Source organism: Mirounga angustirostris, unplaced genomic scaffold (genome assembly GCF_029215605.1).
Source record: "Mirounga angustirostris isolate CCGP_5_RB_7025 unplaced genomic scaffold, mMirAng1.0.hap1 SCAF_12, whole genome shotgun sequence".
In the NCBI taxonomy this organism is placed as follows: domain Eukaryota; kingdom Metazoa; phylum Chordata; class Mammalia; order Carnivora; family Phocidae; genus Mirounga; species Mirounga angustirostris.
Genome location: NW_026991720.1, coordinates 7,155,330 through 7,181,632, shown reverse-complemented (window position 1 = coordinate 7,181,632; position 26,303 = coordinate 7,155,330). Strand labels below are relative to the sequence as shown.

Sequence of the window (26,303 nt, the reverse complement as noted above, 5' to 3'; positions counted from 1 at the left end):
CCCTCTCCTACTCCCTCTGCTTGTGTTCCCTCTCTCGCTCTGTCTCTCGCTGTCAAATAAATGAAGTCTTTAAAAATATATATATAGCTAAATAAATGGAAAATTTGATGAGGAGTGGGATATTTACATGGTTTCCAAGTACGTCCCCACAAAATCACCACATATTTAATAATTACAAAGAAGAAAAAAGCAACTTCACCGTGGAGAAGTCTGGCAGATATTACCGTAATTAAGTGATCCAGGTGAACATCATCAGTAATGGAACGAACTGAAATCATGTGCTACCCAATAAGATGCAGGGAGAACACAGCACCGCTCCCTGGCTATCCCTCCAAAGACAAATAATCCGAACCTAATCCTGAAGATACATCAGGCACACCCACATTCTACAAAACAACTGTCCTGTATTCTTGAAAAGTATAAAGGTCCTGACAGCCTAAAGCTCTTTTTTTTCTAGAAACTTACTGAGGGCCGAAACAAGCAAGCTGCAACACCTGAACATTCTTTCTACCCCTCAAGCCCCAGTGCTACATACTAGTAGGTACATGGTCTGAGCCCCAGGATTCAACAGGTGACGGTTACTACCTAGTGAAGACGGTCAACTTCTCAGACCAGGACACTCATTACTTCCCTCCACTCCACTTTCTCTCTGCAGCCAATTCCACATTTTAGTCTCTGCAAACCCCCTTCTGTCAACAATTTCCATGTCTCTTGGGACTCTTTATTTGGTAAGCGAAAACTCAACTCCCAGACATTTTAAACAAGAGGGAGATGTCTCCGGTTCACATAACTGGAGAGCCAGGGGTGGTGTAAGTTCAGGCATAGTTTAACCCAGGGCTCAAATAAGGTGAAGGAAGAGGTTTCCCGGTCTCTCAGTTCTGCTTCCATATGTTGGTTGAGCAGTTCTTAGGGCCACATCCTTCCTCATCCTACCCAGCAGGAAAGAGAGTGTTTTCCCCATGTAAGTCGTTCTCACTGAATAAAAAAGTTATGACATGATTTTCAAACGGGACTTATTTCCTTTTCTCAGCCATAATCTCCTCTGTTCCTCTTTCTCCCACTCCGCACCTCACCAACATGCAAGCTGAGCTTCAGGGAAACTGCGACACTCAGAGCGCCCGGGGCTGACGACAGAATCAGCGGCTATGAGCAGGACTCTTTCATTAATTCATTGCTTCACCAAGCGCTCGGAGAGCGCCCACTGAGGCCATACACTCGATGGGTAACGAGAAAAAATCAGTCTCTGCTTCATGGAACTTAGTCCTGGGCTGAGCGCACGGACGTGCCTGCACCGCCCTCTCCGGACCCCAGAGCGCGAGCTCAGGCTGATGTCATCGTCCGACCGGCCCGGCCCGGCCGGCTGCCCTCCTGCGACCGCGGGCAACCGCCTCTGCGCGACCGAGACGTCACCGCTCACACCCGACGGCTCCTGCAGCGTCTGCGTGGTCCGAGACCCCGGGCCGAGCCGCCGGTCCCGCCCCCGGGATGGTCTCCGGCCGGAGACCGGGCTTCCGCCGGGCGCACGTTGCCCCGCCCCCGGGCCCAGCCGCCGCCGCCGCCCCCGCCCGGCGTAGTGCGGCCGCGTAGTGCGACTGGGGAGGTCTGGTCGGTCCAGCAGCCGCTCCCGCAGCCGCCCCGGGGGTGGAATCTGCGCCTGCGCCCGTCAGCTCCGTCCCGCGGCGGCCGTCGCCCTGGAGATACGCAGGGCATCCTGGGAACGTTGCCTTTCCTGCGCGTGAACTGGGCTCCCACAGCGCCGCCTGCGGGTGGGAGGAGCAGATTGCTCCGGCGGCCTCGGGCAGCTCTGTGCTTGTTTTAACAGCATCCGGATCTCCTCTGCTCCCTGGACTGGGAGAACTGGAATTGCACCAGATTCTCCACAGCTATGACCTTTCCTCCTTTGAGGGCTACACAAGGTTAGATCTGAAATTGATCACATAGAAGTCAGGGAATTGGATCCTGTATAACGTTCCTTTTTCTGCTTCAATTGTTCTTGCCCCAGATTGCCGCTTTTCAAAAGGAAATTGTGCGTCACTGCGTAGCCATTCACTACTCTATCCACCTCTCTGCCACTCACCTGTCCACCGTGGTGGTTTTCACGTTTGGTCGTTTCGGGAAAGGTTTGGGCTGCCTTGGGCTCAGAGCAACTCCTCCAGCTTCTATGAGGAGCCAGGAGGTGTGGGAGGGGCCTGATAAGGGAGGCGAACTGGGGAAGGGGCCCTATGGCCAAAGGTGTGGGGCTCGATCCCAGCACCCTGGGATCATCACCTGAGAGGAAGGCAGATGCTTACCGGACTGAGCCACCCAGGTGCCCCTGGGAACTATTACTTTGGTTTAAAAAAAAATTTTTTTTTTTAAGATTTTATTTATTTATTTGAGAGAGAGTGAGAGAGCGAGCGAGTGCACACGCAGGGGGAGAGGCAGAGTGAGAGAAAAAGGGAGAAGCCGACTCTCCGCTGAGCAAGGAGCTCCATGCGGGACTCAGCCCAGGACCCCGGGATCATGACCCAAGCCGAAGGCAGCCAATTAACCGCCTGGGTCACCCAGGCGCCCCAGGAAACTATTACTTTAAAAGAAAACTGCAATGTCCTAGATCTCTGTGCTCTTAAAAGGCCTCCTCAGAGCCTATATTGGTTACAGCAAAGGAAACTCGTGATCAAGGTGTTAAGTGGGGCGAGAGGAGAGACTTACACCATATACTATCTAGCTTATAGAAAATAGGCCAAAAGAGTTTTCTGAGAAATGCTAAGGCAACAGGAAGCAATAGAAAGGGCTCATTCAAGGAATACCTTACATAACTTGTCACCAACTTTGGAAGTTAGGCATATTTTAGTTTCGCTTAGGAGCCTTCTACTTCTAGGGGAGGAGGTGGTTAGCCCAGTGATGGGTATTAAGGAGGGCACATATTGCAAGGAGCACTGGGTGTTATTCGCAAACAATGAATCATGGAACACTGTGTCAAAAACTAATGAAGTACTGAATGGTGACTAACATAACATAATAAAAAAAAAAAAAGAAAAGAAAAGAAGGCTTCTACTGGGGACGCCTGGATGGCTCAGTTGGTTAAGCATCTGCCTTCAGCTCAGGTCATGATCCCAGGGTCCTGGGATCGAGTGCGCCATTGGGCTCCTTGCTCAGTGGGGAACCTGCTGCTCCCCCTGCTTGTGCTCTCTCTCTCTCCCTGACAAATAAATAAAATCTTAAAAAAAAAAAAAAAAGCCTTCTACTGTGACACTCACCAATTCAGCCAAATAAATTTCCATCTCGGGCGCCTGGGTGGCTCAGTTGGTTGAGCGACTGCCTTCGGCTCAGGTCATGATCCTGGAGTCCCGGGATCGAGTCCCGCATCAGGCTCCCTGCTCGGCGGGGGGTCTGCTTCTCCCTCTGACCCTCTTCCCTCTTGTGCTCTCTGTCTCTCATTCTCTCTCTCTCAAATAAATAAATAAAATCTTTAAAAAAAAAATTTCCATCTCTATTTTTTGCTTATGCCTCTAAGATAAAAACTTCTGGAAAAAGTACTTCCTCTTGTCCCTAAAATTCTCACTAATGTTTCAAACTCTCCCCCTCTCTCATAGATTTTGGGGATCTGCTGTGCAAATTTCTGTTCAAATTTCTACACCAGTCAGAAATTTCCAGATTCCCTTGAGATACTCAGCTCGGCTTACTGAGTTTGCTCTATGTAAGACATCCTACCAGATGCTACTGGAGATAATTTACTCCCAACGGATCAATTTTTCAAGGATTCAGGTGACTCATATTTTCATGTTTCTCCTCTAATTTCCCTTATTCTCTCTTAGCTAAAGAAAAAGTCATCAGATGTGAACCCCCAATTCTACAACCAAATTATATTTGTGGTAGCAACCTCTCCTGTCCTCCAGTTACTTGGGAAAAGTGTCTCTCCCCCACTGAAGGCCAATTCCTCTACCTGCACAGCTGTCTTTCCTCTGCTACATCTTCACTCTCCTTTTAGAATCCTTCCCCATTAGCAGGCAGATTTGCTCTAGTATCAATAACAGTAACTTTTTCAGCTACTGTCAATTTCTCTGCTCCATTTTAAACTAAACTTCTGGAAAGAGTTCTTTATACAGCCTGTCTCCAATTCCTTATTCACACCGTGTACCAGTCAGCCAAGGTCTGCCTTTCTGCTCCAACACAAAGGAAAGTGTTCTTGTCTAGGTCAATATCTACCTCGATGTTGCCAAATCTTCTGGCCACTTCTTTGCTCTTATTGCACCAAACTTCTCAGCAGAACTCATCTCTGTTGTCCTGCTTCTTGGAATATTCTCCTTGTTTGGCTGCCGAGGCACCACTCCTTCCTAGGATCCCTCCCACCTCACAGTTCCCTCCTTTTTGTTCTCTTTCCCTACTTCTCCAAATCTGTTGACCCTCAAATTATTAGGGTTACTGAGGACTTGGTCCTCCCTTCTCCTTTGTCTACTCTCGAGCTCTAGGTGATTTCAGTGCCAGGGAGTTTAAATATTTAATGCTGATGACCATGTTTCTTTCTTTAGTCCAGACATCTGCTCTGAGCTCCAAACTCACAAATCTGTTAAACAACACCCCTTGCATCTTTCCCTTTGCCTTTCTGGTGCTGCTGATGATGGTAGTGGAAGGAGGGCCTGACTAGTCACTGACAGACTTTTAGGTAATTGCCCTGGTCTTGGACTTCCATCCTGCCTGGCTCCCGGGCTGAGCATCTGCTCAACCAGTCACACTCCTCCAAGCCTCAGTCCCCTTTCTGCCTCTTCCTGCTTGTGGTGACTCCGCTTCCCTTCATTAGATGCCATTCTGCCAATAACTTTCTGGAATCTGTTGAACTTTCTCATCCACTGATGGTTTCCTCTGAGTTCTCTTCATGGTTGTGGATTTATATAAAAAAATTCCTTTACTGTAATATTACTGGGATATCCAGAGGCAGAAAACAAATGAGTGTACTTGGTTCTCATCTTGAGTCAAGACAGTGACTGGGCTTTTGTGAATAGGATGTTTTTCTTACTTGTGATGGTTATTTAGGTGATTCTCTTGGATGATCCAGGTATACAATAATAGAACGCATTCCGTAATGTTAAGTAATGGCTCAGCAGAGACCATTGCCTTCTTGACCTTAATGGAATTTTTTTTTTTAAAGATTTTATTTATTTATTTATTCATGAGAGACAGAGAGAGAGAGAGAGAGAAGCAGGCTCCCAAGGAACAAGGAGCCCAATGTGGGACTCGATCCCAGGACCCTGGGATCATGACCTGAGCCGAAGGCAGACGCTTAACCATCTGAGCCACCCAGGCGCCCCTTAATGGAAATTTTTTAAAAAACCATTCTGTCCCTTTTAGTATGATCTTCATTGTTGGGCCAGTCAGATTTATTATTCTTTTGGAGGTGATGGGATTGTTTTTTGGATACTTGTAGGCATCTTTCCTTATTCTTGAAATTCAGGGATTTCTGCAGGATATCTCAGCATGGATTTTTCTTTTTGGGTATTTTGGGCAGGATAGAAAAGGAAGTTTATGAACCTGTGCTTATGATACCTTCTTTTCCAGAATCTCTCTCTTCTTTAAGTACCACTCTGGGACCTGTTTTTCATGTTGAGTGTGAGCAGCCTAGGGTACTTGGGTTTAGTTGGATCTTACCCTTTTTCTTGACATTTTCCAAAACGCCTTCAGTTTTTAACAACACTTGAAACACTCTGAGTCTTTTACCATCTCTGAGATCCTGCAATTGTACCAGGCAATAGGTAAGAACAGCAACCTAGAGTCTCTGGCCTTCAGTCTCCCTTGAAACCCCTGCTGGGTTCATGATCACTTCCTACTCTCTGGGTCCCCAGTATGGGCATTCACCTGCAGCACGGCCTCTATCCCTTCTTTGCTTATGTTGAGTCTAACTCCACGCTTTTTGAGGCCGGCTGTCCCGTGAACACAACAGACATTTTAATGTCTTAATGGAGCCGAGCGTGCTTGCTCTTCAATAATGTTTTACAAAATGAATCCTGCAGAACTCTACGTCCACAAGATCATAGTAAATGTTTTTGAAAAAGAATCCCAAGGTCAAATATATTCACAATATAAGAAAATACTACACATCAGGTCTTCCTCTGGGAGAGCCATAGACTGTGTGTGGGGGTGTGTGTGTGGGTGAGAACTGTTTTACTTTAATTGGCCATGTAGTTCTTTCCTTTTCTCAATTTTTTTTTAAAGATTTTATTTATTGACAGAGAGAGAGCTAGCGAGAGAGGGAACACAAGCAGGGGGAGTCGGAGAGGGAGAAGCAGGCTTCCCGCAGAGCAGGGAGCCCGATGTGGGGCTTGATTCCAGGACCCTGGGATCATGAACTGAGCCAAAGGCAGACACTTAACGACTGAGCCACCCAGGCACCCTTAAATTTTTTATTTTTTTTAGAGAGGGAGAGTGCAAGGTGGGGAGGGGCAGAGGGAGAAGAATCTTAATCAGGTTCCATACCCAACATGGAGCCCAACGTGGGGCTTGATCTCACAACCTGAGCCAAAAAATCAAGTCAGAGGCTTAACTGAATGAGCCACCCAGGCTCCCCTCTTTCCCTTTTTAAAAAAAGAATCTTTGGAGCCAGTGTTCCAGAGAAATCATGTGTGACACGTTGTAGTTTAGTGACAATCTCATTTTCTGTCATCCCTCAGAATTTCAGGTCTTTTTTTTTTAAGATTTATTTATTTGAGAGAGACAGAGTGAAGAAGCAGACTAAGCAGAGAGCCTCACGCGGGGCTCGATCCCAGAACCCCAAGATCATGACCTGAGTGAAAGGCAGACGCCTAACCGACTGAGTCACCCAGGTGCCCCAGAATTTCAGGTCTTTTCACGAAATACGAACCCTCTGAAGTCAGGATTTCTTTGAACGGAATGTAGTTCTGTCCCTGAAGTACATATATTCTGTGCTCACGCAGCCTTCACCTTATGTAACAAATGGGGTAGGTTCCTGGACTTCTACTTGTACTACTTGTATCATGTTTACTTTTTTTAACATTTGCTTGAAAATTCTCCGCGCTACACTGTTGTTGCCTGTAGTGCTGCATGACAAAGCTATTTGGTTTTGTTACTTTTTTCCAGAAGGTTTTATGTTTAAGTAATCTCTATACCCAACACGGGGCCCGAACTCACAACCCCGAGATCAGGAGTCGCACACTCTACCAACTGAGCCAGCCAGGCGTCCCTTGGCTTTGTAATTTTGTTTCTACTCAGATTTGGTCACCGCTTGGTCACTCAGAATCCCGTTCACGGTCTTGGCTTCCAAAAGCGTCTGTTCTGCAGCTCCCAAACCCATCTTGTATCTATATTCTAGCCCCATAGATCTTAGCACCCCTGCTTTTTATGTTTCTTCAACTCAGATGAGCCAAACTTTGCTGAAATTATCCGCTTTTCCTTAGGGGGAACTATGCACAACCACTGTGGAAGCTGCCGTGAGACCTCAGCATTCACATGGACAGACAGACTGGGATTCAGAGAGCTCGTTTTATTGCTATCAGTTTCAAAATAAATTAATCAAAACCAAATCCAACATCGTATCAGGCCTGCAACAAAATCCACTGGATTGAAACCCCCCAGTTTAGGGTCACACTGTGAAAAAGAGTCAAGTGGATGTTTAAGAGCTTTGAGAACAGTACTGGAGGGACTGACTGTCTTAGTTCAAGCTGGGATTTCAGAGCTAGCTTAGCATTTGCGGGGAAATTACCACTTAAGACGGCAGGAAGAACAGGTATCTCTTTCATCAGAAGACAGGAGATATAACAGGTGATGAGCTAACCGAGAAAATCCTGTGTGGTTTCTCATATTCCTAACTCGCGTTACATTCTTGCTCAAAAGGGGGCCCCGTTCCTAAAATCTGTCTCCCGGTGGGTTTGGCTGGGGCCGCTGTGGATTCCCAGGCCACACGGACTCCGCCGAAGGCTCCGGATGCCCTCCACGGCCTCAACTCCAGTCAGCCTCGATCATTGCAAACAGCTGGCTGAGCCTCTTCTTAATGTCAGGCTCACTTGGAGCGCTGTAGGATTTCGTGTGCACCCTGATGTGTTCGGCCAGTTTAGACTTATAAATGAAGCCCTTACCACAGTCGCCGCAGGCAAATGGCCTCTCAGGCCTGTGTATGCGCTGGTGCCGAAGCATGTGTCCCTTTTCCCGAAAGTTCTTACCACACTCGGGGCAGCGGAAAGGTCTCTCCCCCGTGTGCAGGCCCTGGTGGCTGAGCAGCTGAGCCTTCAAGCGGAAACTCTTGTCACACTTGGGACACTGGAAAGGCTTCTCCCCGGTGTGGGTCCTGACGTGTTCGATGAGCTTGGACTGCTTGGCAAAGCCCTTGCCACACTCGCAGGAGAAGGGCATCTCCCCGCCGTGCAGCAGCTGGTGGGCCTTCATGTCGGCCTTCACGCGGTAGCTCTTGCCGCACTCGGGGCACTGGAAGGGTCTCTCCCCCGTGTGCAGGCGCTGGTGACTCAGCAGCTGCCCCTTCAGGCGGAAGCTCCTGTCGCAGGTGGGGCACCGGAAGGGCCTCTCCCCGCTGTGCACGCGGAAGTGCTCGGTGAGCTTGGACTGCCTGGTGAAGCCCTTGCCACACTCGCCGCACGAGAAGGGCCTCTCCTTGCTGTGCGTGCGCTGGTGCGCCTTCAGGATGCCCTTCAGGCGGAAGCTCTTGTCACACTCGGGGCACCGGAAGGGCCTCTCCCCGCTGTGCACCCTCAGGTGCTCCCGGAGCTTGCACTGGTGGGTGAAGCCTCGGCCACACTCGCCGCAGGAGAAGGGCCTCTCCCCGCTGTGGCGGAGCCGATGCGCCCGCAGCATGCTCTTGAGGCGGAAGCTCAGCTCACACTCGGGGCACTGGAAGGGCTTCTCGTCGGTGTGCAGGCGCTGGTGCCTCAGCAGCTGTCCCCGCTGGCGGAAGCTCCTGCCACACTCGGCGCACCAGAAGGGCTTCTCCCCGCTGTGGACTCGGCTGTGCTCGGTGAGTTTCCAGCGCTTGGCGAAGGCCTTGCCGCACTTGCGGCAGGAGAACGGCCGCTCGCCGCTGTGCACGCGCTGGTGCACCTTCAGCAGGCCGCTCAGGCGGAAGCTCTTGTCGCACTCCGGGCACCGGAAGGGCTTCTCTCCCGTGTGCACCCTGAGGTGGCTGGCGAGCTTGGACCTCGCGGGGAAGCGCTTACCACACTCCGCGCAGGAGAAGGGCCTCTCCCCGGGGGGGCGGCGCGGGGGAGCCTCCCCGGCCGCCTCAGCCTTCCCGGGGAAGGCGCCATCGCCTCCTCTCCAGGAGCCTAGCCTCTCCCTGCCGGGCTGGCCCTGGCGAGCCTGCTTGCTGCTCTTCGAGAGAAAGCTCCCGTCACATTTGGGGCACCGGGAAGGCCTCTCCCCCTTGTGCCGGACGCAGTGGCCGAGAAGGGTGTGCTTCTGCGGGCAGGGCAGCGGGCTCTGCCCTGCGTGGCCAGCCACGTGGCCGAGCAAACACTGCTTCCGGTGGAAGCTCCGCCCACAGTCAGGACACCGGAAGCGCCTGGGACCCTGACGGATGCTCCGCTGTTGCTGCGGGGCGGTCTGTTTGCTGAATTTCTTCCAGGACCTCCATGGCTGGTCCTGCAGGTGGCTCCTCTGGTGCTTCTCTGAGTGGTCCTCCTTCCAAAAGTTCTCCCCGCAGACAGCGCAAGGGTGCTGGGTGCCCTCCCCGCAGCAGGCCTCCTGCAAGCCAGGGAGCCCCGGCGCTCTGGGACTTGGGATTCCCTCTCTCTGGGTGGGCTCCCCGGAGCTGTGGACTACTGGAAGTGGAGCCTGTGCGGCATGTCTGTGTGGGCTCAGGAGGGCCATGGTTTGGGCAGGCCTGAAGGCACCATCTTCCCCTCCTCCTCCTGAGGGTTCAGGGGGGCACTGGCCTTCTCGGGGATCCAGCTGGAAATGGCGTTCAGCCTCTCCTGAATGCACAGCTTGTTGGCTTCCTGAAATGGAAAACAAAAATTCAGTCAGTATTCCTGTCTGTGGCATGACTAAAGGCTTATGTCACCAGGAGAGGGAGCAGTTCATGGTGATGTCTGGTGGCCAGGGAACCCAGCTCCCACGGAAATCCACAACCAGGGACATTTCAACTGTCGTTCTATTTCATGGCTGAGAGTTTGGTAAGAAGTCTGCTGAAGCTAAACTGAAAAAAACATATCTTAAAAAAGGAAAATATAGGGTGCCTGGGTGGCTCAGTCAGTTAAGTGTCTGCCTTCGGCTCAGGTCATGATCCCAGGGTCCTGGGATGGAGCCCCGCGTTGGGCTCCCTGCTCGGCGGGAAGCCTGCTTCTCCTTCTCTCTCTGCCTGCCACTCTGCCTACTTGTGTTCTCTCTCTCTGTCAAATAAATAAATAAAATCTTTAAAAAAAAAAAAAAGGAAAATATAGGGGCGCCTGGCTGGCTTAGTCAGTCGAAAGAGCATATGGCTCTTGATCTCAGGGTCATGAGTTCAAGCCTCATGTTGGGTGTAGAGATTACTTAAATAAATTAAACTTAAAAAAAAAAAGAGGAGGGGCGCCTGGATGGCTCAGTCGGGTTAAGCGACTGCCTTCGGCTCAGGTCGTGATCCTGGAGTCCCGGGATCGAGTCCCCGCATCAGGCTCCCTGCTCAGCAGGGAGTCTGCTTCTCCCTCTGATCCTCCCCCATCTCATGCTCTCTCTCTCTGTCTCATTCTCTCTCTCAAATAAATAAATAAAATCTTAAAAAAAAAAAAAAAAAAGAGGGGCGCCTGGGTGGCTCAGTTGGTTAAGCGACTGCCTTCGGCTCAGGTCATGATCCTGGAGTCCTGGGATCGAGTCCCGCATCGGGCTCCCTGCTCGGCAGGGAGTCTGCTTCTCCCTCTGACCTTCCTCCCTCTCGTGCTGTCTCTCATTCTCTCTCTCAAATAAATAAATAAAATCTTTAAAAAAAAAAAAAGAGGAAAATATAGATCTCAAACATAGGGCCTAAGTTTTGGAATCAGGCTGTCTGGTTCAAATCCCAGCTCTCCACTGTGCAGCCTTTGTCAAGCTAATCTCTCTTGGCTTCGATTCCTTCTCCTGTAGACACAGGGAAGCAACAGGACGTATGATTGTCATGGTTATTAGGTGAGATCCTGCACGTACGGTGCTGAGCACGTGCCTGGCATACTGCATGCACCTGTAAGGACTCACCACCACCATGACCACAGGACCATCACATTTGTACCATTTTGATGTGCAGACATTCCTGGAGTCAACAAGTGATGATGGCACTGTCACTAACAGACCCTAACACCACAGTCATGACCCAGGGGCTGTCCCTAAGGCCAGGCAGCAGGGCCTGGCCTCTGCTCCCCCCTCTTCACCCCTATGCCCACAAACCTTTTAAAAAGGTTTCTTGGAAGAATTGATAACACATGGCAAAAAGTGAAATAATTTGTGGAGCAAAACTCTCTTACTGGCCAGAAAGAAGCAACAAAAAACTCAACAAACTATTGACAAGATTTCTTGGAATGATGCTCCCATTGGCTTTCTCATTCCATACTTTACTGCTGACTTTTAAGAATCCAAAAATCTCAGGGGCACCTGAGTGGCTCAGTCGGTTGAGCATCCAACTCTTGATTTCGGCTCGGGTCATGAGATCAAGCCCCAAGTTGGGCTCCACACTCAGCAGAGAATCTGCTTGAAATTCTCTCCCTCTGCCCTGCCCCCTGCTCGTTCTCACTCTCTCTAATAAATAAATACATAAATATTTAAAAAGAATCCAAAAATCTCAGACTGTCCCATCATAAAAAGAAACAACAGAGGAGAGCTGAGTTTTAGGTATTCAAGTAGAGTCAACAGTCTCCAGATAGGAAGGAAGCAATTTTGGTCACTAGAATGTGGATAACCAGTCTCTGATTCCTGCCACCATCCCCCTCGCCCTACCTACTACTAACAACAGCTCACATTTACTGAGCTCTTAGTGTGTGCCAGGTATCACTTTAACACTTTACATATGTTAACCTATATAGTCCTATAATGTAGGTACTTTTATTATCTTCATTTTATAAGTCAGGAAATTGAAATACTGAGAGGCTGAACAACTTGCCAAAGGTGCCCCAGAAAAGACAAGATCCAGACTCAGACTCTAGAACCCACACTTCTAACCACTGTACTTTACTGTGTTTCTCTAGAGTACACCAGATGTCCAGCCTTAGCCCAGCCAAACAGGAAGATGAGATCAGAGAACTGGAACAAATGGAGCATGATGTCTTAAGGCAGGGCCCTAATTTCTTAATACTTACCCTGAAACTGATGACCCTCGATAACTGGATCAAATTGCAAACCAGCAGAAGAGCAAATTATGTTTCCTGATTTCTGTGATTCTCCCCAGTTCTTGAAGAACTCTTTCCCCTGTTCAATCCAGGATATTAGTTCTGGTTTGGGAAGTCCATCATCTGTCCAAAGAAGTCAGAAAAGGTGGTTTGGTTTCTTTGAACACTAAATTTAAAGCACACCAAGTTGCTTTTAAATTTTCAAAATGTACTCCTGGGAAAACATATGAGACGAGAGGTCAAAAAATAGATTATAGGTTTATGCAAGGAGGAGCAAAACTGCCGACATATCCTAACAGTACTTCCTAATCTATTTGGACCTGTTAAATCAGTTTACTGTTTAAATCCTGTCTTGGTCCCCATATATCGAGCAATATGTATTTTGTTGTGGATTTCATAAAACTCACTAGTAGCGTGCTTTGAGAATGGTGGGACAGCCCCGCAAACAACTGGAGATACCATGGGAAGACAGGGGTATGCAAAAATAAGAACTCGAATGCCTATCCTAGGAAATTTCAAAGTAGGTAGCTCCAGCTAAAATACTCTCAGAAGTCCGCTGGTGACAGTGCTAATCATAGCCCAAAACATGGTTGAGTTCTGCTAGAATAAAAAGGGTTGCAAGCAATAAAATAAGCAAATGAAAATAGTTACAGGATTCTCTAATATATGACCCCATTCCCCTAATAAAATGTTTATGTATTTTCAAGTAAAACTTTCTTTCAATACTCTCTCTCTTACAGAACCTAAAGTATGCTTCATAGAGTGCTAAAGGGAGATCAGTGTTATGGTTCAGATCAGAGAAAGAGGGTAAGCCAGGTAATGTCTCAGGGATAAAATGTCAGAGTGGTGTAGTACATGTGGAGACTGATCACTATGTTCCAGATCCCTCCTTGCCCTCTGAAATCTGACTTCAATCCCAAAAGAATTCTAAGGCTGCTCTCATGAGAAAAGGAATCACTATCTTTTATTTAAATCCATACACCTATTCTCACTCTTCATCCGTTGAAGTCCCAGCACCTTTTAAAATAAAAGTATTTTTCCAAAAATAAAACCAAGAAAACAATTCAATTTACAGTAACACCAAAAAGAATAACACACTTAGGAATAAATTTAATAAAAGAAATACAAGACTTACACAACAAGAACTGTAAAATACTGTTGAGATTTTAAAAGTCATAAATAAATGGAAAGATATCTCATGTTCATGAATAGGAAGTCTTAAAATTGTTAAGATGACAATATTCCCAAGGGGTGAGAGGTGGGGGGATTGGGTAACTGGGTGATGGACATTAAGGAGGGCACGTGATGTAGTGATCACTGGGTATTATATAAGACTCATGAATCACTGACCTCTACCTCTGAAACCAATAATACATTATATGTTAATTAACTGAATTTAAATTTTTATTTATTTATTTATTTATAAGATTTTATTTATTTATTTATAGGACAGAGAGAGACACAGCGAGAGAGGGAACACAAGCAGGGGAAGTGGGAGAGGGAGAAGCAGGCTTCCCGCAGAGCAGGGAGCCCGATGCGGGGCTCGATCCCAGAATGCTGGGATCATGACCTGAGCTGAAGGCAGACGCTTAACGACTGAGCCACCCAGGCGCCCCTTAAATTTTTAAAAATGAATAAAAAGATTAAAAAAAAAAAAGAAACCCTTGCTGCTTTTCTGATATAAGCATTTAGACTTATACATTTCCCTCTAAGTGCTGCTTTGGTGCATCTCACAAATTTTGCTGCTTTATATTTTCATTTCATCCAACTTTAAATATTTTCTAATTTCTCTTGCGATTTCTTCTTTGGTTTATAATTTATTTAGAATCACCTCATTTGAAAACAAATGAGTAAACAAACACAAAGCAAAATCAGACGTATAAATAGAAAGAACAAACTGATGGCTGCAAGAGTGATGGGGTAAGGAGATGGGCAAAATGAGTGACAGGGAGTGGGAGATACAGGCCTCAATTATGGCATGAATGAGTCACAGGAATGAAAGGCACAGCACAGGGAATATAGTCAATGATACTGTAACAGCGTTCTATGGTGACAGATGGTAGCTACACTTGTGGTGAGCATAGCATAGCATACAGAGATGGTGAATCACTATGATGTACACCTGAAACTAATGTGATATTGTGTGCCAACTATAATTTGAAAAAAAATTTTTAAAGAATATATTATATAGCTATAATTAAACAATGTGAATGTAAAAAATAAAATAAATTTTAAAAAAGATGACAATATTCCCCAAATCCAAACTGGTTTTTATTTGTTTGTTTGTTTTTTACAGAAACTGACAAACTGATCCGAAAAGTAATGGTAATCAAAACAGCGTGCTATTGGCATGAAGATTAACATATAGATCAGTGAAACAGAATTGAGAATCCAGAAATAAACTTCTACTTTTATGGTCAACTGATTTTCCAAAAGGGTGCCAAGAGAATTCAATGGGGGAAAGAATACTCTTTTCAACAAATGGTGTTGGGACAACTGGATATCCATACACAAAAGAAGCTGCTGGATCCCTACCCTACACCATATACAAAAATTAACTCAAAATGGATCAAAGACCTAAATGTAAGCACTGAGGGGCACCTGGGTCACTCAGTTGGTTGAGCATCTGCCTTCAGCTCAGGTCATGATCCCAGGGTCCTGGGATAGAGTCCCATATCCAGCTCCTTGCTCAGTGGGGAGCCTATTTCTCCCTCTGCCTGCCACTCCCCCTGCTTGTGCTCACACACTCCCCCCTCTCTCTCTCTGACAAATAAATAAAATCTTTTAAAAAATAAAAAAATAAATGTAAGCATTAAAACTATACACCTCTTAGGAGAAAACATAGGAGTCAATTTTTGTGACTTTGGATTAGGCAATGGTTTCTTAAATATGACACCAAAAGCTCAAGCAACACAAGAAAAAAGAAATTGGACTTCATAAAAATTAAGAACTTTTGTGCCTCAAAGGATGCCATCAAGAAAGTGAATAAACAACCCACAGAATGGGAGAGAATATCTGTGAGTCATGTATCTGATAAGGGTCCAGGATCCAGAACAAACAGAGGAGGCTTAAAACTCAACAATAAAAAGACAAATATACCAATTTAAAAATGGAAAATACTTGAATAGACATTTCTCCTAAGAAGATATACAAATGAAAAGACGCTCACCATGATTAGCTGTTAAGGAAATCAAAGCTACAATGATAGACCATTTTGCATCCATTTGATCTTGATGTTTGGAACATTCTTTTTGGGTGGAACAGGATTAACGATAGAGGATTATATTTCTTTCTCTACAGATTCAATTACTTTAACTGGTCCTTCAGTAACAATAAAAATATGTAATGTCTTGGATTACGTGTTTTAGAAACAACATTGTATACATGAAGCCTGGAAAACATACATATGGTAATGGAATAGAATATAAAGCATTAGAAACCTTGCAATATAAAGGAAATGGTATGGCTGTCAGGAGCTAGCCAGAGAGATGGCAGGAAGTACAGGGGAACTAACTGCCTTATCTTCATACACTGAAGGAATCAAGACATATAAAGTTGATGGACCTTGATCTAGAAATTTAATTTATAAAGGTAGACAATAGAGGCATGAAAAAAACCCCAAAATTTGGGGAAAATGGAAAAAGGGAGATAGAAGAAAGATAGTTTAAGTGAATTAATGTCTCATTTTTCATAGTAATGAGTTAATGCTGCCTACACTTGATAAATCAAGTAATAGAGATGGAAGCATGATAGTTAGATTGGAGGAAAGTACAATAAGAACTAAAACAGTAAAGTTAACAGTGGTTGCCTTGGGGAATTATCTGAGTGCAGGAGTGAGGATGAAGCAGAGACTTTTATCATTCATTTGATAAATAAAAAATATATATGTATAAAGACCAAGTCAGCAAAAAGACTAAAAAGAACACCCATTACCATAACCATGAAGAGACTGCTGCTGTTAACCATCTGTGTACAGCCTTACAAAATCTCACTGCAGGGAAATATTTTAGCTTTTCTGAGTTATCCAGACCCCATGGTAAAAACTGACAGGTAGGGACATCCTAGGGTAAAGATATACAGGTACATTATGGACACGAGCTAGGAGTGCTCCCATATGGAAATCACGGCAATCTGTGAGTGTGTAGCGACTAAAAGCCCTGACTTAGTCACCCCTGACCACCACGCATCAAAGTCTTAAACATTCTCCTTACTCAATGTCTACCCTTGAGTAAGGATTAGCAGTGCTTACAGAAGTATTAACAAATAGGACTCTGGGGTAAAAAATACCATTCTGAGTTAATTTCTGAGAAATCTGACCTAACAAACAGGAGCATCAAGGGACTGGGATCTTCTTCCAGACCCAGTTCCATGACTTACCCACAAAATTGAGCACTTCTTACCTAGAGAAACAAGAATCTCATAATTGGTTCTCATTACATGCTTGTAAAGCTCCTTCTGCCATGCCTCTAGATTCTGCCATTCTTGCTCAGAGAAATACATGGCCACATCCTCAAAAGTCAGAGGTAACTGAAATTACAGACAAAATACATACACGGCGTTAGTGCTTCAAAAGGACTTCAGCTCCTTCTCATCAACTTATTTTTTTGTTTTGTTTTGTTTTTTAAGTGAACTCTATCCCCAAGGCGGGGCTCAAACTCACAGCCCTGAGATCCAGAGTCACCGGCTCTACCCACTGGGCCAGCCAGGTGCCCCTCCTTGTCATCAATTAAAAAAATTTTTGTAGTGGACACTGTTTTTGTCTTTTCAGCAGCTTCCTCCTTAGGAACTGCTCCTTCCCCCACTCCAGTCTTATGGTTCTGCTCTTACCCACTACACCATCCGAGGTTCTTTATGCTTGTTTGAACTATATATGCATATGGATAGTAAAGAATTTTTTTTCTTTAAAGTGGGAATAAATCACTGGGTAATTTCATTCACTTAATATTTTACAGATATCTTTCCAAGTCAACGTGTAGATGCAAAACCAGGTTTTTGTAAACTGCAGTGTCTTTCATGCCACGGGTACATATACCCCACTGATGGGGGGGTATATGTATATGTATCATTTCCTTTATAAATTACAAACAATGCTCTGAAATGCTTCCTGATATATTTAGTGCTTTTACCTCTGTAAGATAAAGCCTAAAAAGGAGAACTACTAAATCAAAAGGTATAAACATGTTCAGTGTAATAAATACCATTAGACTGCCTTCCAAAAAGAATTCGGCATTTTTGCCCATGCTAAGAAGATGAGACTTATTTCTGTACACTTTGCCAGCACAGGTTGTTCTTAAACCTTTTTTTTTTCTTTTGCCAATGTAATGGTAAAAAATTGTATTTCATTGTTTTAATTTGCATTAATTTGTGAAGCTTAGCATCCTTTTCATCATTTTCTGGGGAGGGGGGCATTCCATATATCTTTGTGCAGGTCTATTCACATCCTTTGCTGAACATTCCAGTGGGCTCCCATAATTCGAACGGATTCCTTGTATTAGGGTTAATAATCCTTTGACTGACTAGCAAACACTTCTTTTTAAAGATTTTATTTCAGAGAGAAAGAGAGAACGAGCTCAAGCATGAGTGGAGGAGGGGCAGAGGGAAAAGCAGGCTCCCCGCTGAGCAGAGCGCCTGATGTGGGATGTGGGGCTTCATCCCAGGACCCTGGGATCATGACCTGACCCGAAGGCAGACCCTTAAGTGACTAAGCCACCCAGGTGCCCTAGCAAACGTTTTCTCCCAGTCATTTGTATTTTGAGTTTATCTTCTGCCAAATACCCTTTTATTTAGTTTTAATCTGTAAGTCTTTTCCATTGTTTCCAGCTTTCTAAGTGGTCCCCGTATCAAAAAGTTGTACAAATACTCTACTTTTTTGCATTTAGATTTGCACTTAATTCTGTAGATGAGATTGGCATTTATTATATACGTATGGATAGCCAATCACACACTATTAAATATACCATTCTTTCTCCTTAGATTGAAATGCCAACCTTTGCATGTATTAGATTTTCATAAATATGTGAATCTGTTAATTTCTGCTATACTTTCCCTATGTATCTTTTTACAATACCTATGCAATATCTAATATTGGGAGGGCAAGTCTTACCCCCTCCTCCCATTCTTTTCCAAGTTACTCCTGTGAATTCCTGGATATTTATTCTTCCTTATAAATTATTTTGTCCAACAACAAAAAAAGCGCATTGGAATTCAGTTTGAATTGCATTAAACATATACACATATTTAAGAAAGATTTTGACCTCATTTAGGAACATGTTTTATCACTCCATTTATTTGGTCTTGTTTGCTACCCTAAACAAACTTATTTTCTTCTTAAATGTTCTGAATCTTTTAAATTAATTTTGTTTCTGGTATTCTGTGGTTTTTCCAACAACTGTAAATGGGATCACCCCTGCCATTTCAAATTACTACTAGTTAAAAAAAAAGTCACTGAGTTTTATAAACTTATTTTGTGTCCAGTTACTGTACCATATTTATCAATCTTATTTTTTGGTGGGATACAATTTTCAAATAAAGATAATTACTCCATCTTCCACACTGTTGTTTTTTTTTAAAGATTTTATTTATTCATTTGAGATAAAGAGAGAGAGCATGAGTGGGGGGGCGGGCAGAGGGAGAGGGATAAACAGAGGATCCGGCTGGATCCCATGACCTCAGGATGAGGGGAGGCACACATTTAACTGACTGAGGACCCAGGCACCCCTCACACTGCTTTTTTCTTGATTATACTTTACAGAAAAACGTCTCTTGTGGCTTCAGGGTTTAGTATCTTGATTTGGAAGACTTCCTAAGATTATAAAATATTCTCCTAAATTCTTCATAACATTTATTAGAATTAGACCTTTTTCATATGGAACTTATATCTGCATAACAAGAAGGAATATGTTCTTTTTGTAAGTGGATATTCACTTGTCACAAAATTTATTAAACAGTCTATTCTTTTTTATCATTGATTTGGGATTGTTTTTTATTAACTAGGTTTCCATTTATATTTGGGTATATTTTTGTTCCACTGGTGAATGTGTCTATTTTTGCTACAATACTGCACTGCTTAATTCTTATAGTTTTATCAGATATTTTGCTATTTAAGAGGACATGGTCATCCACCACCACCTCCATCAATTTCCACAGGAAATTGTCTGGATTTTTCTTGTCTGTTTTCTCTTCTACATACACAGGAAAGATACTTTGTCAAATTTATACAAATTCTATTGGGATTCTGATAGGAATGTGCTTAACATACAAATTTTGAGAGAACTGTATCTCTAAAACCTGGGATCTTTCCATCCAGAAACATCTATCTAGATATTTTTATATGCTTTGGCTAAATTTAGCTTTCTTCATATAGACCTTATATAATCCTTGCTAGGTTCATTTCTAGAAACTGTAGAGTTTTGTAGCTACCATGTTTGAGGGTTTGTCCCACTAAATTTTTTTTTTTTTTTTTTAAAGATTTTATTTCTTTACCCGACAGAGACACAGCGAGAAAGGGAACACAAGCAGGGGGAGTGGGAGAGGGAGAAGCAGGCCTCCCGCGGAGCAGGGAGCCAGATGCGGGGCTTGATCCCAGGACCCTGGGATCATGACCTGAGCCGAAGGCAGACACTCAACAACTGAGCCACCCAGGCGCCCCTGTCCCACTAAATTTTCTAATTATGAAAGCTTGGGAAGCTAATTTTTATGTTTATTTTGGAAACAAATTCCCTTGTTGGCTAACACTTCCAGTTGGCTGCCTTGGAGTGTCTACATAGAGAATGAGATCTGCAAATTAACATTTCTTTTAATGATTTAAGCCTATCATTTCTTTTTTTTTTTAAGCAAAAGATAAACTGTTTAAACTAGTAGGTCTTCACTGAACTCTATAAATTACACATCTGTAGATCTCCTGCATACGAGGCTAAGCCTATCATTTCTTATTTTTACCTTATTGTATTGGCTGAAATGATGTTGAGTAATAGTGATGATAGCATGCAACTGTCTTATTCTTTAAAGGAAATGTTTCTAATGGTTTACAAGTAGTATTTGTTGGTTTCCTTTAACTTACTAACCAAGATGCCTTCTGTTCCTAGAATACTAAGAGTTTATCAAGATTTGGCTTTGAATTTCACTGCTTTTTAAAACAATGAATTAGAAAAAATAACACATGCAAATGTTTAAAACTTTTATTTTTTATTGTGATGGCCTTGGATAAATTGAACACTTTCTAAGATGTGTAACTAGAAACATGTAAATTATGTATTTGTTAAAGTACTCGAATCTCATTAAGTATATATTCTTTTAGGGGCACCTGGGTGGCTCAGTCGGTTAAGTGTCTGCCTTCAGCTCAGGTCATGATCTCAAGGTCCTGGGATATAGTCCCACGTGGGACTCCCTGCTCAGCCAGGAGCCTGCTTCTTTCTCTCCCTCTCTCCCTCCTGCCACTCATGCTTGCTCTCACTCTCTCAAATAAATAAAGTATACATTCTTTTATTGTTCTTTTTTAATATACTTTATTTTTTAAAAAAGATTTTATTTGTGAGAGAGCGAAAGCACACAAGCAGGGAGAGCGGCAGGTAGAGGGAGAAGCAAGCTCACCTCTGAGCAAGGAGCCGGATGCGGGGCTTGATCCCAGGATCCTGGGATCATGACCTGAGCTGAAGGCAGACACTTAACCGATTGAGCCACCCAGGCGTCCCATTACATACACTTTTTTAAGAGTTTTTATTTTTTCAGGTAATCTCTACACCCAGTGTAGGGCTTGAACTCACAACCCTAACATCAAGAGTCACATACATGCACTACTAAGCCAGTCAGGCACCCCTACTGTTTTCTTTAAATGAATTTTAACTCCAAATATTTTGCCATGTGTTTATTTCCTATGGGTATTAAAGTACAGCTTCTGTCAACTTTTATTTTTATTCATCTTTATGAAACTTAGATTTATATTTTTATTTTAATTTTAAGATGCTATTTATTTGAGGAAGAGAGAGATAGCGAGAGAGAGCACATGCAGGGAGGAGAGGGAAAGGCAAGCTCCCCAAGAGCAGGGAGCCACATGTGGCGTTCGATCCCAGGACCCTGAGATCGTGACCCAAGCTGAAGGCAGATACCCAACCGAGTCACCCAAGCGCCCCTAGACTTATGTTTTTAAATAATTCCTTTACATTTATATATATATCTTTTTTAAGATTTCATTTATTTGACTGAGAGAGAGAGAGAGCACAAGTAGGCAGAGTGATAGGCAGAGGGAGAGGGAGAAGCAGACTCCCCGCTGAGCAGGGAGCCCGATGTGGGACTCGATCCCAGGACCCTGGGATCATGACCTGAGCCGAAGGCAGACGCTTAATGACTGAGCCACCCAGGCGCCCAATTCCTTTACATTTAAATCAGAAATTATTTTAATGAAATAGCCATTTCTATGTTTTTGCTACGTTTTTTCTAATATGATTGATAACATAGGGAATAATTTGTCACAAAATTCTACACTTGCTTATATGCAATTTTGTCTGTGAGAAACTCTAGGTCAGTTCTACCTTCGGGCAATTTTAGCCCCCCCCACCCCCGGACATTTGGCAATGTCTAGAGACATTTTTGTCATGACTGGGTGGGGACTGCTACTTGCATCTAGTGGGTCAAGGCCAAGGATGCTGATAAACATCCTACAATGCACAAGATAGCCCCTCACAACACAGTATTATCCAGTAGAGAATGTCAGTAGCAGCAAGGATGAGAACCTGCACTAGGTGAACAAAGAGATCCAAGTAGGGGTATACAACACACACACACACACACACACACACACCCCACCCCACCCCCCTTTTGAGAATCTACCAGGTACCTCAGATTACCTTGTTTTAGGAGCCCTACCTATCCACACCTGGTGTTACAACTTTCCAACTGATTTCAGATAATGGTCCTCTCACTTCACAGTAACTCACAAGCACTACCCCTTCTTACACCCACTTCCATAAGTCAATTTCAGGTAGTTTTTAAGATAGCTTATTTTTAAATAATTTAACATGCATAAAACTGTGTTTTTATTGGGTTCTTATCTTTTCAACATGTCACTGACAGGAAGAAAAAATAAGATAAACAGAGAGGGAGGTAAACTATAAGAGACTTAACTATAGCAAACAGAGGGTTGCTGGAGGGGTAGTGGGTGGAGGGCTGGGGTAACTGGCTGATGGGCATTAAGGAGGGCACTTGATGTAATAATGAGCACTGGGTGTTATATGTCAGTGATGAATCACTAAATTCTACCCCTGAAACTAATAATACAGTATACATTAACTAAATTGAATTAAAACAAAAACATGTCAGTGACAAACTTTTAGAGTGTTATGCGCTAACACCCTTTCTCCCATAAGCTGTGGTTTTTATTGCATGATTTTGCATTGCACTGTGATTTTTAGAAATGCATGTGATGTATTATAGCAGAAATGAATGCATGTTTTTGCTTAAAATATACTCATTCTCTTCTTTTGATTAAATTCCTTACTTTTAAAATGTTTTCAAGAAATGCTCAAAAAGCCTCCATTGGTTATTACTTTAATTTTCAGAAGTTTAAGGTTCAGAGAATTAGAGAACATTGTAACAAGTATCCTAGTATTTACTACTGATTTAACAAATTTAACATCTTTCTTCAGATTTCCTTTTAATGAAATAGAGTATGACAGATGAAACTCAAGTCCTCCATTCCCTCTTTAATACTGTTCTCATACTCAGTCCTATTTTCTCTTCCAAGAAGCAAACATTATGGTGCATGTAGTAACTTCTGTTTGTGCTTTTAATTCTCACATAGACATAAGTAACTATAAATATTACTTTGTTTTTTATGCACAAATCCTTTATTATACTGCAGCTTGTATTTTTCACTCTTCATCTGTCCATATTGATACATACAGAACTGATATACTTTTGTGTCATGTTCCACTGTCTGAACAGGTCATAATTTTAATCCATTCTTTTATCCATTGACCATTTGTCTACAGTTCTCTGAACTACCTGTTCAGATCCTTTGCCCATATTTTTATTGGGTCATCTATCATTTCATTTCTAGGACTTCTTTAATTAAAAAAAAAATTTATTTATTTGAGGGTGGGGTGAGGGAGAGAGAGAGAAAGTCTTTTTTTTTTTAAGATTTTATTTATTTATTTGACAGAGAGAGACACAGCAAGAGAGGGCACACAGGCAGGGGGGTTGTGGGAGAGGGAGAAGCAGACTCCCCACCAAGCAGGGAGCCCTATGCAGGGCTTGATCCCTTGTGACCTGAGCGGAATGCAGATGCTTAATGACTGAGCTACCCAGGCGCCCCTTTTATGTAATTTGTGTATTGATTAACTGTTGAGTATATTAGGTTACAAATACTTTCTCCTTGTGTACGTCTTATCTTTTAATTTTATTTATACTTATATTGTACATAAATTTTCAGTTTCGATGCAAACATATCAATCTTAGGTCGTTTTGCTTTCTGTGTTGTGGTTTTTTTTTAAAGATTTTATTTATTTATTTGAGAGAGAGAGAGAATATGAGAAAGAGAACATGAGAGGGGGGAGGGTCAGAGGGAGAAGCAGACTCCCTGCCGAGCAGGGAGCCCGAAGTGGGGCTCGATCCTGGGACTCCAGGATCGTGACCTGAGCCGAAGGCAGTCGTTTAACCAACTGAGCCACCCAGGCGCCCCTGCTTTCTGTGTTTTAAACATTTTTTCTATATGTAGGTTACAGAGATATTCTAAATTTTTTTCCAAAAGGCTTGTTTTACTTTTCATGTTTAGATTTTAAATTTATCTGGAACGTAATGTAATTTTTTTGTTACACAGTGGTGATCTACCTTAATGTTATTTTCCAACTGGAAAAGGCAATTGTCCCAATACTGCTTTTGAAAGTCTCTGTATTACTTTCCTAAAGCTGCTGTAACAAAGTACCCCAACTGGGTGGTTTAAAACAATAAAAATTTATTCTCTTATAGTTCTAGTGGCTAGAAGTCTGATACCAGGTGTCAGCAGGATCATGCTATCTCTGAAGCCTCCAGGGGAGAAGCCGTTCCATGCCTTTCCCTTAGGTTCTACTACTGGCTGGCAATCCCTGGCATTTCTTGACTTAAAGCTGCATAACTCCAATCTCTGTCTCCACTGTAACAGTAACTTTGTGTGTCTGGATCTCTGTGTTTCCTTTTAAAAAGATAACAGTCACACTGGATTAAGAACCTACCCTACTCCGCTATGATCTCATCTTAACCAATTAAATCTGCAACAACCTTACTTCATGTAAGGTCACAATCTGAAGTTCCAGAAAGGGCATGAATTCTGGGGAGACACTCGTCAACAAAGTACAGTCTACATCTGGGTTCTCTTTCCGTTTTCACTGCTGTGTGTGTCTATCCCTGCACAAAATAGCACGGTAGTAATTCTATGGGCTTCTAATAAGTTTCATTATCTGCTAGGGCAATTCCCTTTTCGTTGTTCTTTTTTCAGAATCATATTTTTGGCATTTTTCCAAATGAAATTTAGAATCTGTTTGTCTAAAGTCACAAAAGTCTTACTGCCATTTTAATAAAACTGCAGTAAATGTATATGTTAAGTTGGAAGAAAAGTATCATTTTTACTGTATTTAGTCTTTCCATCTACAGGCCTGGTTATCTCCCATTTATTTATAATTTCCCCATAAAGGTGTTGCATATCTTTTGAATATTTAATCCTAGAAATTACATTTTCTTAGCGGAGACTGTTAACGCTATTTGGAAATTAATAACCTCATGAATTCGTTTAGTAATCAGGAAAAATGGTCAAAATCAAAGTTTATAAGACATTTAAAAAAAAATAATGGCCATTCCCTCTAAACCTCGATTACAACAAAACATTAAATAATCAAATAACGTGTACTCTGCTTAGGGTTTTATATCCTATTCTATTCCTTCCAACCTCCCTTCCTTCCTTCCACTCAACACAAACTGTAACACGTTAAGCTGAATTACCTTATTCACGCTGCTGCCAGACAATCGCTTTAATCCTCAAAATCTTGTCTTTCAAACACTTGTTCTGAGTTCAGTAACTGTGATGTAAACTGGCTGAGCTCTAACACAAACCGCCGGCACCAGACCCATTTCTCTCCTTTCCCTCGCCTGCCCCCGCCGCGCCCGGGCGCCCCCCGCCCAGGCTGGGCCCGCTGCTGAGGCCGGGTCCACGCTCGGTTCGTTCGCGAGGGCGGCCACGGACGAGCCCCAGAAGTGGCGGTCACCGGCTCCGTCCAGGGTCCAGACCGTACACTCGGAGCCCCGCGCGACCTCCAGGCTCCGTTTCCACCCGTTCTCTGCTGCCACCTCGCGAGGACCCCGGATGGGTACCCGCCAAGCCGGAGCCCCGCCCCGAGCCCGGAATCCGGGCGTCCGCGCGGGAAGCCTTTCTTACCGGAGCCGGCTCGGCCATGGCCCTCCGCGGTCCCGTCCGGCCGCTGCCCCGGAGACACCGAGCGCCGTGCCCGCCCCGCGAAACCTCCTCGGCGCGCGGCCTCCCACCCCGCCCACCCCGCAGGGCCAGCCCCCACGCGGTGCACGCTGGGACTCGAGCCTGCCCCCGCCCCACAGCGCCCCCTGCGGCCCGGAGGAGCCAGCGACGCCCGCGGCACCGCCTTCGCAGGGCTGCCGCGCTGGCCGCAGTGCGGTCGGTGGCGGGTCCTGTCGCTCTGCCGGAGTCTCCAAACGGGGAAGACCGAGACCCTGACGCGCTGGAAGGCGCCGGAGAGAGGGAGACGGAGAGGTGGACGTGCAGACTGAGCTGCAAGTAGGGAGGAGACTCGCTCTTCACTGAGCCCTGGACGGAGAGGGGGTGCGGGATTGGTTCCTCCCGAAGCGGACCCCAGGCGAGGGTAGGATCATCTGTGAGGCCATCCCGGGAACGGAGCGAGGGCGGGGAACCGGCCAAGGGGGTCAAGGAGCAGGTCCCCGCCGTGGCAATGGGGAGTCTGTGGTGCCGGGCACTCTGAGAGTGTGCAGACCCGCTCAGAATCCTCCCGCCGGGGGCCAGGGACCGAGAGGCTGGAAATT

The 26,303-nt window shown here is 44.5% G+C and overlaps 1 protein-coding gene and 1 long non-coding RNA gene across 3 annotated transcripts; one reads left to right on the top strand and one right to left on the bottom strand.

Moving 5' to 3' along the window:
- The first annotated feature begins 1,541 nt into the window (after positions 1-1,541).
- LOC123835201 (uncharacterized) lies at positions 1,542-7,520 on the top strand. Its single transcript, XR_006788678.3, has 3 exons — positions 1,542-1,916; positions 3,576-3,747; positions 7,389-7,520. It is a non-coding gene; the product is annotated as an uncharacterized LOC123835201 (long non-coding RNA).
- Positions 7,457-25,776, bottom strand: ZNF786 (zinc finger protein 786). 2 transcript variants are annotated; one of them, XM_045864102.3, is made up of 4 exons: positions 25,669-25,776; positions 16,670-16,796; positions 12,240-12,392; positions 7,457-9,935 (listed from the first exon to the last, which is right to left on the bottom strand). In XM_045864102.3, the coding sequence occupies exons 1-4, from the start codon at positions 25,684-25,686 to the stop codon at positions 7,930-7,932; spliced, it is 2,304 nt and encodes a 767-aa protein (XP_045720058.1). In that variant the 5' UTR covers positions 25,687-25,776; the 3' UTR covers positions 7,457-7,929. The 2 variants fall into 2 exon arrangements, with proteins under 2 accessions (XP_045720058.1, XP_064431860.1); XM_064575790.1 differs by lacking the exon at positions 25,669-25,776 and adding an exon at positions 25,236-25,662.
- Between the last annotated feature and the right edge of the window lie 527 nt (positions 25,777-26,303).

Coding starts and splice junctions, on each gene's coding strand:
- ZNF786 (XM_045864102.3), bottom strand. Junction 12,393..16,669: donor TGAGATTCTTGTTTCTCTAG/GTAAGAAGTGCT, acceptor TTCTTTGGACAG/ATGATGGACTTCCCAAACCA. Junction 9,936..12,239: donor CGAGGGTCATCAGTTTCAGG/GTAAGTATTAAG, acceptor TTTCCATTTCAG/GAAGCCAACAAGCTGTGCAT.